Genomic DNA, 17,991 nt, shown 5'->3' on the forward strand with positions numbered 1-17,991 from the left:
AATTTGTTAAGTTGAACGGAGTTAATTGAATGCCTTGATTGCACCAACTTGATAAATTTTATGACTTAATTGTACTTTTTGAAAGTTTTAGGACTTTATTACACTTCTGTGACAAGTTTTATGACTTGATTGCACTTTTTGAAAGTTTTAGGACTCAATTGCATTTTCTTGACAAGTTTTATAACTTCCAATACACTTATGCGTTTAGTTGATAAACTTAGGTTAGCTTAGGATTTGATAAGTTATCTAGCTTAGGTTTTAGTTAATAAAAATTAAAATTAGCATCACCGTTTAATAAGGGGAAAATTTCAAATAAGGACATGAAGTGTCATCATTTTCTCAAATAAGGGCATAAAGAGGACCTTGTCTCAAATAAGGACCTGAAGTGACCATATCAGTCTCAAATGAGAACCTGACCTCACCTGCCAAAGGTTATTTTCGTCTTTTACTTTTTTGAATTTTTTTCTTTTTTTTCTTTCTTTTTTTTTTCCTTTTTCTGTTTTTTTCCTTTTCCTTTTCTTTTTTTTTTCCTCTCTTGGCCTGGGCCAACGACCTTCGCCGGCCTTGCCTGACGTTGGTGAGGGCGACCCTCACCCGCCCAGCCCAAGCAATGCAACCCTCGCCCAACGCGGGCTGGGTGGCCCTCGCCCTACGCCGGCGAGGGTGGCCCTTGCCTGAGGCTGGCGGTGTTTGCTGGCCAGGCGCAATGACGGCTGGGGAAAGAAGAAGAAAAAGAAAAAAGAAAAAAGAAATGAAAAAGAAAAGGAAAACGAAAAGGAAAGTAAAGTAAAAAAAAAATCAAAAAAATATACTTATAATTTTTTTGACTAAAATACCCCTTCTCTGACGACGAAATAGTCACTGGCTGGCCAAGGTCCTTATTTGAGATGACATGGCCACTTCATGCCCTTATTTGAGATGATTTGTCCACTTCAGGTCCTTATTTGAAAAAATGAAGGTATTTCAGATCCTTATTTGGAATATTCTTTTTAATAAATGATTAAAATAGCTGAGAGTAGCATCATCATCAAAATATGCATAGATTTAGACTCATCCTAGATAAGATTAGTATCTAATCCTAAGCTTATGAGGTTCATATCCCAAGGCTTGATAACAAGGCATTGTCTATTCTTTGGCCGATTTAGTATCGAGTTTAGCTTACTAGGTTCATGTCCTGAAACTTATAATGAGGCCATGAATATTCTTTGTCCAACTAGTATCAAGATTCCATTTCCCGTACCTTTGCTTAGATGCTTTCATTACTTGGTTGTTTATTTTAAGGAAAATACCACAAAAAATCCCAAACTATGCCACTTGTGACAAGTTTACTCCGAACTTTTTTTTGTGACACGAAAAACCCCAAACTATGCCACTTGTGACAAATTTACCCCACAATACTTTGACCTATGGGCATTTTTGTCCTTTGCTTTTTTCTTTTTTTCTCTCTTCTCTCCGCTGGATCCGACGAGGGCGACCCTCGCCTGAGTCGGGCGAAGTCGCCCTCGCTAGATCCAGCGAGGGCCGCCCTCGCTCGACGCCGGATCTGGCGAGGGCGACCCTCGCTTGATGCCGGCAGGGTCGCCTGACGCCGGAGGGTCGCCTCGCCGGATCCGGTGAAGGCAGCCCTTGCCGGCTTCCTCCTCCGCTAGGACCGGCGGAGGGAAGAGAGAAAAAAAGAAGAAGGAAAAAGACGAAAATGCCCATGGGCCAAAGTATTGTAGGGTAAATGTGTCACGGGTGGCATAGTTTGGGATTTTTTGTGTCACAAAAAAAAATTTAGTGTAAATTTATCACAAGTGGCATAGTTTGGGGTTTTTCGTGTCACAAAAAAAAGTTATGGGTAAATTTATCATAAGTGGCATAATTTGAGATTTTTGGTGGTATTTTCCCTTTACTTTAAAGCCATTTCAATAGTTTGTCTGTCAATTTCTCTTTCTAGAAGGTTAGATCTAGTTTAGGATCATAATGAACCCTTCAAGAACATGTGCATAATCACTTAGTGGCTTTGATATCTTTAAAATCATGATTGGTAATCAAGAGTGAATCACCATTTAGATAATAACCCTCCAAGTTTGTAGTACCAAAAGGGTATTAATAGTAACATTAGTGTAACCAAGTCCCTAAGCTAGAATTTCACTGTATAGAAAATGAGATGGACCTCCCACGTCCAATTTGATTTCTAGCTGATCCCGAAATGGCTAGTGGCGACTCTTAGAAATCATTAGACTTAAAAAGGACTAAAAGAAATCCAACGTCATGCGAGGTATGTGATTGGGAGAGACTGTGCTTCATTGATGAGCCATTTGATCTGCCTTTTGGGCAATATCTCTAAACCCAATGCCTTCAGACGGAAAAAAATAACGAATCCTCGAAGGTGAGGGTCACAATCCGGATTTATTTTTTAGTTTATCAAATTTTGTTATCATTTGCCATATTTTATTTGTCTATTTTACAAATGTCTTCAAATTCAATTGCTTTTATATGAACTTATCGTCATTTAGTTGTGTGACTTACCAGGTTTTCTCCCATTTAATCACCATCAAGTTTTAATTTATCTACCCTCATTTGAGTTGCTTACCACAATTTATTTATTCTTCTAATTTTCGTAACCTTTTATTGAGTTACCGATTTTTATTTATTGTTCTTACCAATCCACTAAATTTTACTAACTGTTTGTGATTGATTTTTAATTAAAGTGATTACCAACTTTTCTTCGATCATATTACTATTTTGTTTCAGGTTATGAGCTCTTATATGAGTTATTTATCGATATTTATTTAATTATATTTATTTAAATTATCGACTTTTCTCATCTCTAATTACATAACTTCTCTTAATGATTGAAACAGGACTGGGTTGTTCTTATTTTGATCTACGTTCTTTGCTTCAGTTGAGGAAGAACACTACAAGTAGATAACTTTTATACGCTGCTTGCCATAACTTTTTTTTTGCTTATTTTTTTTGTCGAATTTTTTCGACCACTTGAGTGTTGCTTTTTTCAAAAATCATTCACTTGAGTGCCATAAGAGATTTGTCTCGCGTGAAAAACTAACGTGGCATTAATTTATTATATTACCGCAGCTCGATGGCAAGATCAGCAAATGAAAAGTTAATCGACGTCGTTTAGAGATCTATCTGAAGAATCCTAATTCAGTTTAAGAAAATTGGGGCAAAATTCTGTCCAAGTTGGCAAAGTAGGTGAGGGACCCTAACTCTGCTACCAACCCGAAATTGGGGTTCTCAAAGCACGCGAGGGAGAGGGAGAGGGGCATCCGTTGGTGAAGAACCCCAACTCAAAAAGTGATTCTCTTACACATTCTCTCTTGGGAGTGACCATCGCCATTTCTATATTTCATCCACCAACGGATTTTGGGCTCTCAAAGGAAGCGCGAGGACATAAAAGAGAGAGTGACAATGGACAACGCGCTATGCTTCCAAGCCGAAACAAGTGAAAACAGAGCGAGAGTGAGAGAGAGAGAGAGCTTCGTAAATTTTTTCTATGGAGTCTATGATTTTTGGAGAGGAAGAAGTGAGACATAGAGAGAGGTTAGTCTTCCTAAGAAACATTGAGTTTGTTAGCTCGTCACATAGGACAAGAAAAATTTCCAAGTGAACTTCAATTTCTTCTAAAAAACCAGGTCGGATTCAAAAATATGATTTAAAAAGCCATGTATGACTAAATACCGGAATAGGCACTCAATGATTTTACACCGATGTGGCACTCAAGTGACTAAAAAAAAATTATGGCACTCACAGTGGCTCTTCTAGTGTTCTTATTGCGCTTCCTTCTCATCGGTATTTTTGACTTCTTTACTAGTATGTACGGATCTGTTTCTTGTAATGAGTTTTGTTATATCTTATCAATTCTCTTGCTCAATTGAATGGTTCGATGAATAAAGTGTTCAGAATTTGTTGTAGCAATCTTTCTTTGATTGCCTTAGTCCTTACTAAGCTCCAGGTTGCTTATTAGTTGGTGGGATGATCTGTCAAATGGAGGACCTTTTGTCTGCGGTTTATGCTTTGTTTAGCTTCAACTTTCGTGGTTTTATTCGGCAAAAACAGATTGGATCTTTGGTAGCTGACAGATTTGGTGTGATAGATTGGATCATTCTCTTTTGGCATTTGTATTTGATTCTCGATTTGATGTTTCCTAGTTAGATGGACAGGGCTGCAGTCCCGAATTTATCTCGCTACAGATCGCTTTAGCAAGTGTCTCAACCATCGCGTGACACCAACAGCAGGTGCCACAATTTCTATTGGCGTATTGGCGCACCGGCAGATGCCATCGCTAAATATTTCAGGGACGGTTTTGGTGTAAACTGTTGCACCTTTTTAGTAGTCACCTATACAGAAAAAGACTTGCTACTGTTTTATTTTGATTTGTCGATTTTCTCATTTAACAGGACAACCTCGGTAAGGTTATTATTCGCATGGGAGAGGCGAAAATAGATGCGAGACAAAGAGAAGTTTTGGATTAATGACATTAATTGGTGCTGGTTTGAGCGCATCTTGTTTAAGATGTATGTGTGGATTTGGCGGCGAATAAAAGGTGATGCTACCTTCCTCTTTACCGAAGAAGCCAATATTCCAAGCAGGTTCAACTTAAGTTCACAATGAACAGACTGGAAAAATGGGTATTAACGAAAATGATGTTTCGTACACAACCTTACTTGATAGATGTGAGTGCTGCTTGTGTAAAGGGCGATCTCGTCCTTGATCTGCTAGTTCAATGTTGAAGAAGATGGATTTTAACCTTTCCATTGTTGAACTAAACGATGTGCATTTGTTATGAAAAGGTTTTGTCCTACTTCTTTAGGAAAGTTTGCCTTTGATTTGCAAAAAATGCTGTGCGCATATATGTTGTACTAACAGTGAATTCGCCTGAGTTTGATGAAAGATCCTTAAGTAATGTTCGATTCGTCAGATTAATAGAAGAGAGCTCACTGCACAGCTTGAAGGGACTAATACTACATCTAGTTTGACGCACCGGAGAAGCTGGAGCATAAATTATTGTCTTATTATTGACTTGACACATAAGTCATTCAGCAAGCTGTTCACATTCAATTCTTTCGAAGAAGATCTTCCCTTGAGCATTGTCGTACCCGAAATTGTGATGCTGTTGAGCCAACGCTCCAATTAGAGACAGCCATTGAGACTCGGTTGGCTCTCAGCCACTGCCATGCAAAAGAAACCCGGCTTCCTCTGGAAGAAGAAGCTCTTTGCGGTCATGTTCAGCTTGACCCCCCCATCAAAATGAAGCGCCACCACCGGAAAATCGCTCACCTCTCTCTCTGCAGTCCCCGCGTAACACAGCATCGCCAGGTTGTGCCCGTATTTGACCCTCCTTAAGCCTCGCTTGTCAAGCAAGCTCTGGACTTCGTTCTGGAGTGGAACGTAGCCATCTGTCTTCAGCCAAGTCAGTACTGATCCCGTGTCGACTAAAACTCCGCCTTCACCTGATGTCTCTAGTACATCCAAGCATTATCAACTCAGCACCACAATCTAAAAGACTGAACAGAAAAGGCTTAAAAATCATAGTCTCACATTAATGTTCTTTGGAATGACGTGAGTCTTGGCAATCCCTCTTTTTTAAACTCAGCCTTTGTTTTCAGCTCGTGAGATTTATCATCTTTTTCCATATTTAAGATGCATTTACTGCATAATAATTTCAAGAACCTTGACCATAACCCAGAAAGCAATAACAATGAAAACTAAAGTGTGCCATATATGCGTTACGAGAATCAAGTCAACCATTGAAATCAATCGGATCATTGTATTATGTCTACCAAACCAAATTGTCTCAACATGGAGTCATTAATCGGCTTCAAGACATACATTGTCAATCACATGCCAACTCTAAGGTATAGCGTCTTAGGCTTTGATCTATCTTAGCATGTTGGTCTGGTTTGTATGAAAGCTTCATCATTAAATTAACTGACCACCTCCCTATACAATACACCAAAGGGAAATATAGTCTCTTTGACCTCCGAATAGATCTCTGATGCTGGTTTATCTTTGGCCTTTATGCATATTGAGGTCAGGTGGTATTATCCCCTGTTTTGTGAAAAAGCTCATTTTTCAATCATGCTAAACCTTAATCAAATACGATGTGGACTCTGGAGGGGATAAAATGATCAGAATGAATAGACCCGATCCACATAAGTTGATTTTATTACGTTGATTGATGTATTTACAGGTGCTACTCTAGAAGTTCACAGTCAATTCTCTGGAAGAAAAGTTTCTTCCCTCCAATGTCATAGCCAATGTTATAACTCTGTTGAGCCATCACTCCAATCACACTCAACCCCTTGAGGTCAGAACTGGAAGGACTAACAGCCATGCAGAATTCACCTGGTCCATTATCATGAAAAAAGCTCTCCACATCTAGTCCTAGAATGGCCCCACCAGCGAAGTGAAGCCCGACCATGGGGAACCCGGTGAGGTCACTGCTCATGTTTCCCTTGTAGCATAAGCCGGACGGGCTGTATGGGTTCTCAACCCGCTCGAAGGACCCATTCAGCAGCCTCTGAACCTCCTTGCTGAGAGGATCAAATGCGTTCCACGTTAGGAGGATGATCGTGGTTCCGGAGTCGATGACGACCCCACCCGTGCCAGACGGCGTCCTCCAGAACACCGCAGGGTCGATGTTGAGCATTTTCCCTCCAACGCTGATTCCTTCCAAAGTTAGGAAGTAGAGGTTATTGAAGACCTCCAATGGGGTCGAGTCCCCTTCAGTCACAGCATCATCACCTAAAATCAGTTGGTTATGAGCATAGTGAGGGTCTTTTAAGCTTCCAATGCAGAAAGAGAATTTAGACCCCATTTTTGTAGCCAGAGACACATTCTCAGGGCCAAGGCCCATGATCCCACTAGGCTGGTCATTGTAACCATCATTGTCATGGCCACACCCGATGACCATATTCGAGATCTTCGCTTCCCCCTCGTCGGACGTCTCGAACGTGAGCGTCTCCGTGCCGAAGAGCCCCTTCACGGTGATTCCATCGAGGTAGCTGTTGGAGAATTTACAATAGTTGGCTGGGTTGCATCTGTCGCCCGGAGGCAAGTAGGTGCAGTAAGGAGAAGTGCATGATAAGTTCGCATACGTGGAGGATTTGGAAGGATCGAAAAGCGGGTTTGATTGCTCAAAGCACTTTGTGCAAGGCAGGCATTGGATCCAGAGCAAGCCGCTCCCCGTGTCCATGGTCGTTAGTTGCTGCACAGGGGGCTGGCCTATCGAGAGATTCACCATGAGCTGTGTCGCGCCCTCTTCTGCAACAAAGCGGCCACGGACGTCATTGGGGGCAAAAAAGGTGCCGGTGGCTTTTGCTTCCAAGTAGGCCAGACGCGCCATAGAGCTTCTGACTGCACGAGTAGCTGGTTTGGACATGTTTGCATCAGTTGTGTAATACGGAGAGAGAACAGAATTCCAGTGAATAAGTTTCACGGCATATTGTCGGTGGCTTCTTGCGGCTATCACTTCGGCCATTGTGGTGGTCAAGCAGAGGAAAGCAAGAACAATCGAAATCATGGTTATGATAAGAGAGAGAAATCGACGGTGTGATGCTAATAATGTTGCCATGGAGTTGAAAGGAGAAGCTAGAGACTAGGGTGCTGCATGAAAACCATTCTGGTTCTGTCCAGAACTGGTTTTTTGTTCCCAGAATCAGTTTTGGACCAGAAACCCGTTTGGTAACGCAATTTCATTTTTCTATTTCCGGGACAAGTTTGCTTCCAAAACTGATTCTGAAACCAGAAATGAGAACAAAAAAAAAAAAGTTGGTTTTTCATTTCTGGAACAAAAGTGAGAACCATTTTTGAGGAATTCATTTTCTTCAACACACGTATTCATATGGAAATCACGATCTTTGAGGTGAGAAAAAAAAGCAAAAATTTCAAAACTTAACAGAATGGTTTAGAATCTGTGGCTACCCACTTTCAGTGAAATTTAAATTTTTTTAGGTATCGAAAAAAATAAATAAAAATAAAAAATTTCAAAATTTCACAAAATGGCTTAGAAAACCTATAGCCACCCACTTTGAGCAAAATTTAATTTTTTTAGTTGCCAAAAAAAATAAAAAATTCTAAAATTTAAAAACTTCACAGAATATCTTAGAATACCTGTGGCCACCCAATTTGAGCGAAATTTTATTTTTTTAGGTGCCGAAAAAAATAAAAAAAAGCAAAAAAATCAAAAATTTCAAAACTTCACAGAATGGCTTAGAATACTTGTGGCCATCTACTTTGAGTGAAATTTTAATTTTTTTAGGTGCCAAAAAAATAAAAAAAATAAAAAATTTCAAAACTTCACAGAATAACTTAAAATACCTGTGGCCACCCACTTTGAGTGAAATTTAAATTTTTTTATATGCCAAAAAAATAAAAATAAGCAAAAAGTAAAAATTTCAAAACTTTACTGGAATGGCTTAAAATACTTGTGGCCACCCACTTTGAGCGAAATTTTATTTTTTTAGGTGCCGAAAAAAAAAAAAAATTAAAAAAGAAAAAATTTCAAAACTTCACAAAATGGCTTAGAATACTGGCCATCCACTGAACGAAACTTAAATTTTTTAGGTGCCGAAAAAAATAAAAAATAAAAAATAAAAAATAAAAAACTTCACATAATTGCTTAGAATACTGTGGCCACCCACTTTGAGTGAAATTTAATTTTTTTTAGGTGTCGAAAAAAATAAAAATAAGCAAAAAGAAAAATTTTCAAAACTTCACAGAGTGGCTTAGAATACATGTGGCCATCCACTTTGAGTGAAATTTAATTTTCTTTAGGAACCAAAAAAAATAAAAAAAAATAAAAAATACCATTTGGGCATCTAAAAAAAATTAAATTTTACTCAAAGTGGGTGGCTAGAGGTATTGTAAGTCATTCTGTGAAGTTTTGAAATTTTTGATTTTTTATGTTTTTTTTCACCTAAAAAAATTTAAATTTCACTCAAAGTGGATGGCCACATGTATTCTAAGTCATTCTGTGAAGTTTTGAAATTTTTTATTTTTTGCTTTTTTTTCACCTCCAAAAATTAAAATTTCACTCAAAGTGGGTGGCCACAGGTATTCTAAGCCATTCTGTAAAGTTTTGAAATTTTTGAGTTTTTGAATTTTTTTGGGCACCTTAAAAAATTTAAATTTCACTCAAAGTGGGTGGCCACATGTATTCTAAACTATTCTGTGAAGTTTTGAAATTTTTGATTTTTTTGGGCACCTAAACAAATTTAAATTTCACTAAAAGTGGGTGGCCACAGGTATTCTAAGCAATTCTGTGAAGTTTTGAAATTTTTGATTTCTTGATTTTTTTTGAAAAAATTCAACAAATTTCCTATTTTCCCGAAATCTAAATTTTTTTATTTTCTCGACATTTTGATGATTTTTTCTGGAATTTTTCAATTTTTTGGGATTTTCTGAATTTTTTTAAAGATTTTTATGAATTTTTCGGATTTTTTTATTATTTTTATTCCATTTCTAAAAAAATGGATTTTTGTTCCTGGAAATAGAATTTTCTGTTGTTTATCAAACGGGTTTTTATTTCAGGAAATAGAAATTTTGTGCTGTTATCAAACGGGTTTCTGTTCTAGAAATAGAAATTTTTTGTCATTATCAAACGGGTTTTTTTTCTCAGAAACTCATCCAGGAACCAGAAATAGAAAAATCTATTTCTGGTTTAGGAACTCATTCCGGAACAGAATGGTTATCATTCGCTACCTAGAGAGCTTCAACTGCTGGTATTAAAGATTAAATCAAGTAATGAAAAAAGTGGTTATACTTGTACTGATCAAGAACCCCTAAAGCATTAAATTTTTGAAAGTGAAATTTAAGTAGGGAGGATTGGCCTTAAATAAATATATACATCTAGGAAAGACGACCTGACTAGAACTGGACACCATCAAAGGCATTATTATTCAATAACTGAGAAAGACACAGAGATCTTTCATCCTTTGTTGAATGCACTGGCGACACTTGGAACTTCCTCCCTGGTCTGGTGAACATGCAGGCTTATCTTACCTTCACTTGAAGCAACGAAATGGCCAAACCTGATTATGCCCCTCTCCTTTCCCTCACTAAAGGCCAGCTGGTTCTTTCCTCTTTTGTTCCTTGTAAGCCCCAAGCACAGCAAGGGCATGCCTTGGCATGCGACAGTTTTGTTGCACAAATTAAACGGTTCACAACAAGGATGGTCCATCCCAAAATAGATATGCTCTCTCTTGTGCTCAAATTTCAAAGATGCATTTAATGTCATTGAAATACATGAATTATGTCCAGTAAAAGGGATAAAAGAAACAAATAATAGACGAATGCCTGTAGCAATGATCAGATCAAGGAGGGACAAAATTCTTAACCAAATCTTCATTTTCTCTAGGCAGTCAAGGAATTCAGCTATGCAAAATCATCTGTCGCAAAATCATCTTACCTCCAAAAAAACAAAAGAAGCGCTATGATTGAGTCATATGTAACATAATAGTCGCAACTTTTACAAAAGAACTAACTGCACCATCCCCACATTTTCTATGTTTCAATCCTTTTTCCTAAGCCCAAAGGATGGAGTAATATAGAGATGAAGCCCCATCTTGCCACGCGAATTTCAAAGGGAGATCTAACAAATAGTTAGCCTCCCTCAGGAATGAACTCACCCTAGAAGGCACTCGAAGTCGCCATTGTGCTCGAGATATGGGGTCGGGCAACATAGGAGCCTTAATAATGCGGCAATTTACAACTGAGAACAAGAGAGGGTGAATGGGGTCGAAAGCAACTACATCGGTTCGACCAAAGAATATCGAGTCAAAAAAAATGTCCAGCTCAGAATGTCGTATAATTGGAGAAGAGATGCAACAGATTGTCCAAAGTTTCCGGGTAGAACTTCCTTGCAAACAAGTAACATGGCCTCTTCACCCCATTCCACAAACAAGCTCTTACCTGCTCTTCATGCTGCAGAAATCCAAGCAACAAAATTTTCGTTCAGGCTATTTATGTATATTTCCAGATCATTAATTGAGAGGATACGAACATTGCATACCTTATCGTCACTCGTTACATGAATGCTCACATCAATTGACTGCACAAATGACATAATAAGCACGGTCAAACCCATGACAGATAAATGGGAATAGTAATTCACATACATTATCACTATGTTTCCATACAAAAACAGGAAAAGTCACAATTTTGAAGTTTCCTACTTCACAGACTGATAGTCTTTTTCTCTTTTTGGAGTCTGATGATAGTTAAAACTGAGTAAGGAACCCCATATCTCATCTTGTCTCTGTAAAAAGTACAAACAATGGAAAATTGTCATCCATACCGTAATATTTTTCAGAAGCTCGAATGTGACATCTTGAGCCCTGTAGGATTTGGGGTGCCATTTTCTCTCTGACCAATCAACATGCGTCACCGACCATGTTGCAATTCCACCAGGATCAACCATCTGAGAACACATGCAGGGGGAAACTTGTCAAGTTGGAGATTGGTGAGATGACATCACAAACCGAGGTTGTAACACAGAAGAGGATCCTTACACTGAAGAAGGTAGGAATGTAATGTTCATCAGCAATGCAATTTTTACCGTCCAAACCTTGCTGTAGGTGTAAAGAATATCTTAATTAACATCTTGCTGTATCACAGAATTTCAACAATCATGGCTCCAACGATAGATATCATCAAAGTGACTGGACAAAACAAATATGATGCAATGAACTGACAAGTTAATTGTCCAAAGAAATATGGCCAGGAACTGTTCAGAATGAAAAAATGACGAACGAAAGGAACCGGAACAACTCTCTTTGGAAGCAAAATATCTTTCTGGATACATGCAGGCGATGTTTGCAATAGGGGCATAAACTACGATCCACAAGCCCAATAATAATAAGATGATAGGCAATAGGATTGAAAGCAACTGAATAAGCATATTCACCTTACAATAGTCCTTGAATTTCGAGTAATATAGACTGTCAGCCATGAGAATTAAAGCATGCTGCCGCTTCATTGTGAACCACTGCAGAGAACTCAACAATTAATTCGAAATTTGAGCCAGAAAAACTCTTAGTTCAGAAGCCAACATGCGAAGTTTAAAACCTCTAAAACACATGGCAGCAAGAAAAAACAGACGACTTAGAGAGTCCTAAAACAAATTTAGATTTGGCAAGACTTCTACCATCTGAAAAAGTAATATATATGGAAAAAAGAAACAGACTTGTAAATTTAAAATAGCAGGCTTTATAATCTGCAGGTTCAACGAATTGAGATGTCAGATAGTTATACAGAAGATACGCGGTGCACCAAATTAGCAAAGACCTATCTCTGCATGTATGTGGGCTAGCATGGGAAAAGTTCACTTTCTAGAGAGACTAGCCTTCTCATCTGGAAAATAACTTTTGTGAGCTCAAAGAACAAAAGCACTGTAAAAGTTTAGATTTCCTTCAAGTCAATTCTTTCCCAATCTTGTCAAAATGAAAATTCGTCAGTTATATTAGAATGAAAATTCTTCAATTGCATACAACTTCACTCTGGCAGCCACGTCAAAGCCATCAAATGGCCTCGGACTCCCAATATAGGAATGTACGTAACATCTCACTCATTCTTGACATACCTGGGCACCTTTCCGGAAATCTTTCTTCTCAACTTCAGGTAACATGTGGTCTGAGTATCTGCCGTTCCCATGTGGACCGGGATCATAGAAACTACATGGGAAATAAAAAATAGTTGAGAATGAGATGCCGGCCTTCTCACTTAAAAAAAGTTGCAACTAAAGAGCTGCAGCCACGAGGTACAGAAAATAAGTAAGAAGCGTAGTAGAATACAAAAAACAATATGTGCTTACCAGTCAATGTAGCTGATATTTGTGTGCATAAGATAATCATACACATAGTCAAAAGTATGCAATGGCACACAGCTGCAACAAGACAAGATTAGAAATCAGAACTTAGAATCAAGCTACTTCAAATTTTTTTCATTATAATAAATGGGAAAATTTTAATTTTTTGCATCATTACCTATCAGAGAGTAACACAAAATGTTGGTTATCAGGATCTTTAAGAGCGTTAGCCAATAAACGTCTCTCAGCATCAATCATGGAAATTTTTCCCCACACCACCTGCATAGGTAAACATAACATCAATTTCAAAATATTATCTTTTTATAGATAAATGTAAGCAACCATATGGCAACAGGGGGGGTCCAAACCCATACAGAAAAGAGCTCAAAGAACAAAAAAGAGCTCGGTTACAAGACAAAGCATCAATTCATAAGATTGTGCCATCACACATAGCAAAAACTAGCACGTACATATAAAATCGGTACAACTACAAGCTGCAACAATTATGCTGTCACATAACAGAAGATCCCCTTTTTTTTTACTTTTGACCTTAATCTCTTCCTAACTATGACTATATTGGAATTAAAAAACGAGAAGCAGAAGTCCAAGGAAGACAAAAGAATATGAAGGCTGTAACTTGAAATCTATAGGCACCTAATTCATTTTTACAGTAAATTGACAGCCTTAAAGAATTGTTCGGGTCAAGCATGAATCAAATGGTTCGTGATCTTACATGACAGACTCAGGCTACTAAACCGATTGGCTGGATTCTGAATTTATCCAATTCAGACCCTGCCTGTTACAATCAACTTGAAAATGATTAATAAAAAATGCTATGAAGGATAGTAAACAGGGGGCTGGAGAAACGGCTCAGTAATTTTTCTTTAATTAAAGCCCTTCCAAGAAAATATGCATTGAAGCTTCTATATAGAGAAAAACAATTACATAATGGAATTTTGTTCAGTAAAATTCCATGGATTTTTCTTAAAAATAAAAAAGTTCAATGAAACTTGCATTTAGTGTAATTTGAGAGCATCAACTACAAAATGCACCAGGCGGATAGCCACCATATTCTTCACAGCAACCATTTCATATGAGTTTACAGATTTGTAGATTCCTAATTTTATCTGATAAAAGAACCGATTGAAAATAAGTGGGAAGAATAGGATAATCTGCAAATTAGCAAATCAAAAGACCAATTTGCCGAAAAGGAAGGGATGCCAACGAAAGCATCCATTTTGAGTAACATTTACTCAAGTTCACCGGCACCGTACTTGAAAAAGCAATATGCTGCAAAGTTCATGACAAGTTCAGCGTAACAGCATCTATCAATAACTGCCACAGCCACAGACATTGCAAAGAGAACATCTGTTAGCCACTATTCCCACATAAAGATTCATCAGCCGTACACTTCACTCTTTTGACACATCAAGCCGGAGTCACTATGAAAGCAAGGAACAGCCTATTTAAATATCTGAGATCAGAGAAGGCTTTTCTTTCCTTTTTGTATTCCCCGTTTATCTTTCTTTTGCATGTAACTTTGCAGTTTCATGAAAAAACTTGCACTCCACAAACATAAGTCGCCCCTACCAAAACAACTTTCTTCATCAACAGAATATAATGCTTCAGCCAGAAATCCAGAGAGAGGGTATAAAAAGTGAACGAACATATTTTGTTGGTTTGTACCAAAGTGCAAACCTCTAAATTGGAAAATTTGTGCAGTAAAACTCAACACATGATTATCAGAACACGGACATTTTGCTAAGTAAGTTACTGAACCTGGTCGCTCCTTATGTCTTGATCAATGAAGTAACTGCTCACATGTACAGGTTTTTCCTTTGATGCATGGACATAGACTGTGAATCTTCCTTCATGACCCTAACAGAGAAGCCAAAGATATTGTTAGTCGAGAAAGACAAAATTCAGCAGTAGTTATTTGCCATTATTTCAGGAAAACACACTAAAAGCCAAAATGATGTCATCTGAATTCCCAATGAATTGTTCCAGGAATAAGTCTTACAACGGAAAGGCAATACACAATCAATTTGTTACATCAAGCGTAACCATATTTACGTAGCCTTCCTTAACAAACAGTTGATGGGCATATATGCTTGACAGCTTAGTTTAGGAGAATCATTTCCTTAACGCCCCTTCTCCTAGTATTCTGAAGACAAAGATACCGCATAAATTATTCAAGGCTCAGTTATGATCATGCTATCAAGGCTGGATCTTCACCAGGACCAAAAAAGGCCCAGATTACCTCATTCAGCTGTGGGGCCATCACATAAGCCAAAAGAAGATCAAAACAAATTGAGAGGCAAGCTTCTCCAAGTTTTTCTTCGCAAAAGACGGAATTTCAGCACTGAGAACACAAGCATAAAGTATTGTGTACGCATCTGCTTAGCTACTATTCTTTCTTCAACTAGACCGATGTCCGCTCATACATAAGTATGCTATGCTTTACATCCGTCAATAATCTCAAGCAATGTCCTCCAGCAAAAATTATCCTCTGTTTTATCAGACTTTTCTAGAAGAGTAGAGTAATGAGAACAAAGGAAGTTACTCTTTTAATCAATCAAGATAAAAATATCTGGGACAAGCATTAGATAGTCGAGAAACCTAGAGATATTTTTTCCACAGATGGGACTTCAAAATACTTCAGAATGCACAAACTAAATGCATTCACTGAAACAGATGGTGACAATCGCCGCAGAAAGCATCATCTCTTATTCAATAGTGTGCAAGCAGTGATTGTCAGAGCCACAAAGAAAGACTATCAATCTTCGATGGTACAAAGGCTTGAGATGCCAGCAAGTACAGGAAGAGAGAGTAAATGTGGAAACTTACTTGGAAAAACTTATCCCACAACTTCTCAAAAGGCAGCGAACCAGGACTCAAGAACATAAAAGCGATTTTAGGGTTCTTTGTTTGAAGGGGAGGCGTGTTTAGTATGTCCTTAATCACAACACGAGATGCCATCTCTTCATCGGTAAATTCCCTTGCAGGATCCGGTGGAAGCCAATCTGAAAGAGCCTTGCAACCTCTGGAAGAAAGCATATAGCAGGCAGCACTGCCTCTGGGAGGATATACATACGCGCAGATTAGGAACATACTGACCAAGCAAACCAACACTATAATCCACACTGGCTTCTTCAATGGAGGACGAGGGCGATGGCCCGCCAAAATCTGGACATCACCCATACCCAATCTCCAGCCTTTAGCTGTCTTCATCAAGAAGACTAGATTAATGCATCAAAGCTTTCCCATAAAACGTCCTATATCCTTCAGCTCAAATTTCAATTGTTACTACCTCCCCCGTCCGATGGACGTCAACTTAATACAAGTGGGCTCAATTCAAAGGATTTATCTGCAAAATTTGGACGACAATGAATCGATGATGAGGATGAGCTGATACAAAGATTGCAGCATACCTTGCGGATACTACTAATGCAATGAAAGAAGACTGCACATCAAAAGCAGCACTTAAGATCAAGTAAATGAGAACTTCAACATGCGCACATTAAATTAATGGGAAAGTCCAGTCCAGTTAGTTAGCTCAACGGGCAAGTAAACATGCACAGTCTATGCTTATCTAACAAGGCTCATGTTGGGCACTGATTGAAGCCAAGCACGAACGCTTTTAAGATTACACCTAAAGGGGGATGATAAGAAAGAGCTGTAGAAAATTTCTGCCTCGCCAAAAGATCGTTTTTGGGACTTCCCTAGCGGATATTTCAAGATTTCACGATAGGCAACCACGTGATATATCCATCAAATGATGCCTTTTCATCTCCTCGAAACCTCATCTAGCCAACGAGACAACCATGCCGCGTATCTTGTGATGCGAGTGGCAATGGATGTTCCAGAAAATCGTAGAATTCTAAAGCATCGGCAATTGTTTAAAAAATCCAGTTCCTCGATAGGCCCAACCACTAGAACCAACCAGGATTCAAAGAACAAAAAGAAAAAAGAAAACCCCCCCAGAGGAGATCGATTAGAGAAAATCCCGGAACAAAAGTCAAACCAATCCACGGGCAATTTCCAAACGGCGTTAAGCTGCCAGAACAAGACCCTCTGCAATGCGTGCTCAGACACTCCATCTCACCAATCCGGTCAATACCTCGTGAATTGTTCACGCCCCCAAACACTGTCTTTTCCCATTGCCCAGAAAGTGAAAAGGGAAAATATCACTAGCCCACGGACCCTCCAAACAAAATGCCAAGATTCAAGCAGCCGTTTCCCCCACCACCACCCCCCACGGAAACGCACGAGAACCACATCACGATAAGCAAAAAAGAGAAAAAAAAAAAGCAGCGATCTTTCTCCGCTCCAACGCAATTCGACGAGCTCCCGAATCGATCGGCACGGGACCAACAAGAAAGAGAAACCAATCACCTGACGAATCGCGCGGCCCCCCGGAGCTCCGAACACAAACGGACCCCCCCTTCGCGCTCGATTGCTTACAGCCCCCCCACACGAATCTGGAAACCGAAAGGATCCCGGAGGGGAACCCCTTCTTGGAGCCGCTGGCGGGGGCCGGTTGGATTTCGGGTGCTCAAGATCTGGGGGCGCAACCAAGAATTGGACCAGCAAAGCGAGACAAACAGAGCCGGATAGAGAGAGAGAGAAAGAGGGAAGGAGAGAGAGAAGGGGAAACTATTTAACTAATATGGCAAGAAAAGTCCTCAGCTTTTGCGAAAACACACCCGGAGTAACATAAATCGCCCCCCGAAAGTTTTTCCAAAGGGAGACGATGAGGATTTATGGATTCCTTCCCGATTCGTTGCTTCCCCTTCAACAGCAACAACAACAACAACTACTACTACTTCAAGAATTAGAGAGAGGAAGAGAGAGAGAGAGAGAGAGAGAGAGACAGAAGGGGGCGGGGGGGCGTGTCCAAAGAAGCCGTCGTTTTTGTCCCTGCGTTGCGATTTTCGCACGGAAGGAAAAAGAAATTGGGGGAAATTTCAGCCGGCGACCCACGCCAGCATCGTCCCTCCACTCCCCCACGCGCGGTGGCGGCGCGTGGACCCGAGTTTCGGGGGGGGCGGACTGAGTCCCGAGGAGATCGAGAACTCGGAATAGAGACGGAGTCGGGTCGGCCCGAAGACTTGGTGGGTCGCTCTCGTCGAAAGCGTCGATATTGTCAACAGAAACCATGTTTGAGATTTGTTTCTCTA

General features: G+C 39.4%; 2 protein-coding genes across 4 annotated transcripts; both read right to left on the bottom strand.

Annotated features, from left to right (window-relative positions):
- Positions 1-4,996: 4,996 nt before the first annotated feature.
- On the bottom strand, positions 4,997-10,264 carry LOC115668145 (aspartic proteinase nepenthesin-1-like). 2 transcript variants are annotated; one of them, XM_056320895.1, is made up of 3 exons: positions 9,709-10,264; positions 6,352-7,603; positions 4,997-5,456 (listed from the first exon to the last, which is right to left on the bottom strand). In XM_056320895.1, the coding sequence occupies exons 2-3, from the start codon at positions 7,577-7,579 to the stop codon at positions 5,137-5,139; spliced, it is 1,548 nt and encodes a 515-aa protein (XP_056176870.1). In that variant the 5' UTR covers positions 7,580-7,603; positions 9,709-10,264; the 3' UTR covers positions 4,997-5,136. The 2 variants fall into 2 exon arrangements, with proteins under 2 accessions (XP_056176870.1, XP_056176869.1); XM_056320894.1 differs by having other exon boundaries at positions 4,997-5,465.
- A 146-nt stretch (positions 10,265-10,410) lies between these two features.
- On the bottom strand, positions 10,411-17,677 carry LOC115665105 (glycosyltransferase BC10-like). Of its 2 annotated transcripts, none has more exons than XM_056320896.1 (11): positions 17,518-17,677; positions 15,659-16,178; positions 14,591-14,689; positions 12,990-13,090; positions 12,818-12,889; positions 12,587-12,677; positions 11,912-11,992; positions 11,517-11,576; positions 11,303-11,425; positions 11,018-11,056; positions 10,411-10,929 (listed from the first exon to the last, which is right to left on the bottom strand). In XM_056320896.1, the coding sequence occupies exons 2-11, from the start codon at positions 16,040-16,042 to the stop codon at positions 10,801-10,803; spliced, it is 1,179 nt and encodes a 392-aa protein (XP_056176871.1). In that variant the 5' UTR covers positions 16,043-16,178; positions 17,518-17,677; the 3' UTR covers positions 10,411-10,800. The 2 variants fall into 2 exon arrangements, with proteins under 2 accessions (XP_056176871.1, XP_030442857.2); XM_030586997.2 differs by having other exon boundaries at positions 17,207-17,654.
- Positions 17,678-17,991: the final 314 nt, after the last annotated feature.

The sequence above is a fragment of the Syzygium oleosum genome, unplaced genomic scaffold (genome assembly GCF_021117445.2).
Source record: "Syzygium oleosum isolate NSW1041296 unplaced genomic scaffold, Sole_v2.1 Sole_v2.21, whole genome shotgun sequence".
In the NCBI taxonomy this organism is placed as follows: domain Eukaryota; kingdom Viridiplantae; phylum Streptophyta; class Magnoliopsida; order Myrtales; family Myrtaceae; genus Syzygium; species Syzygium oleosum.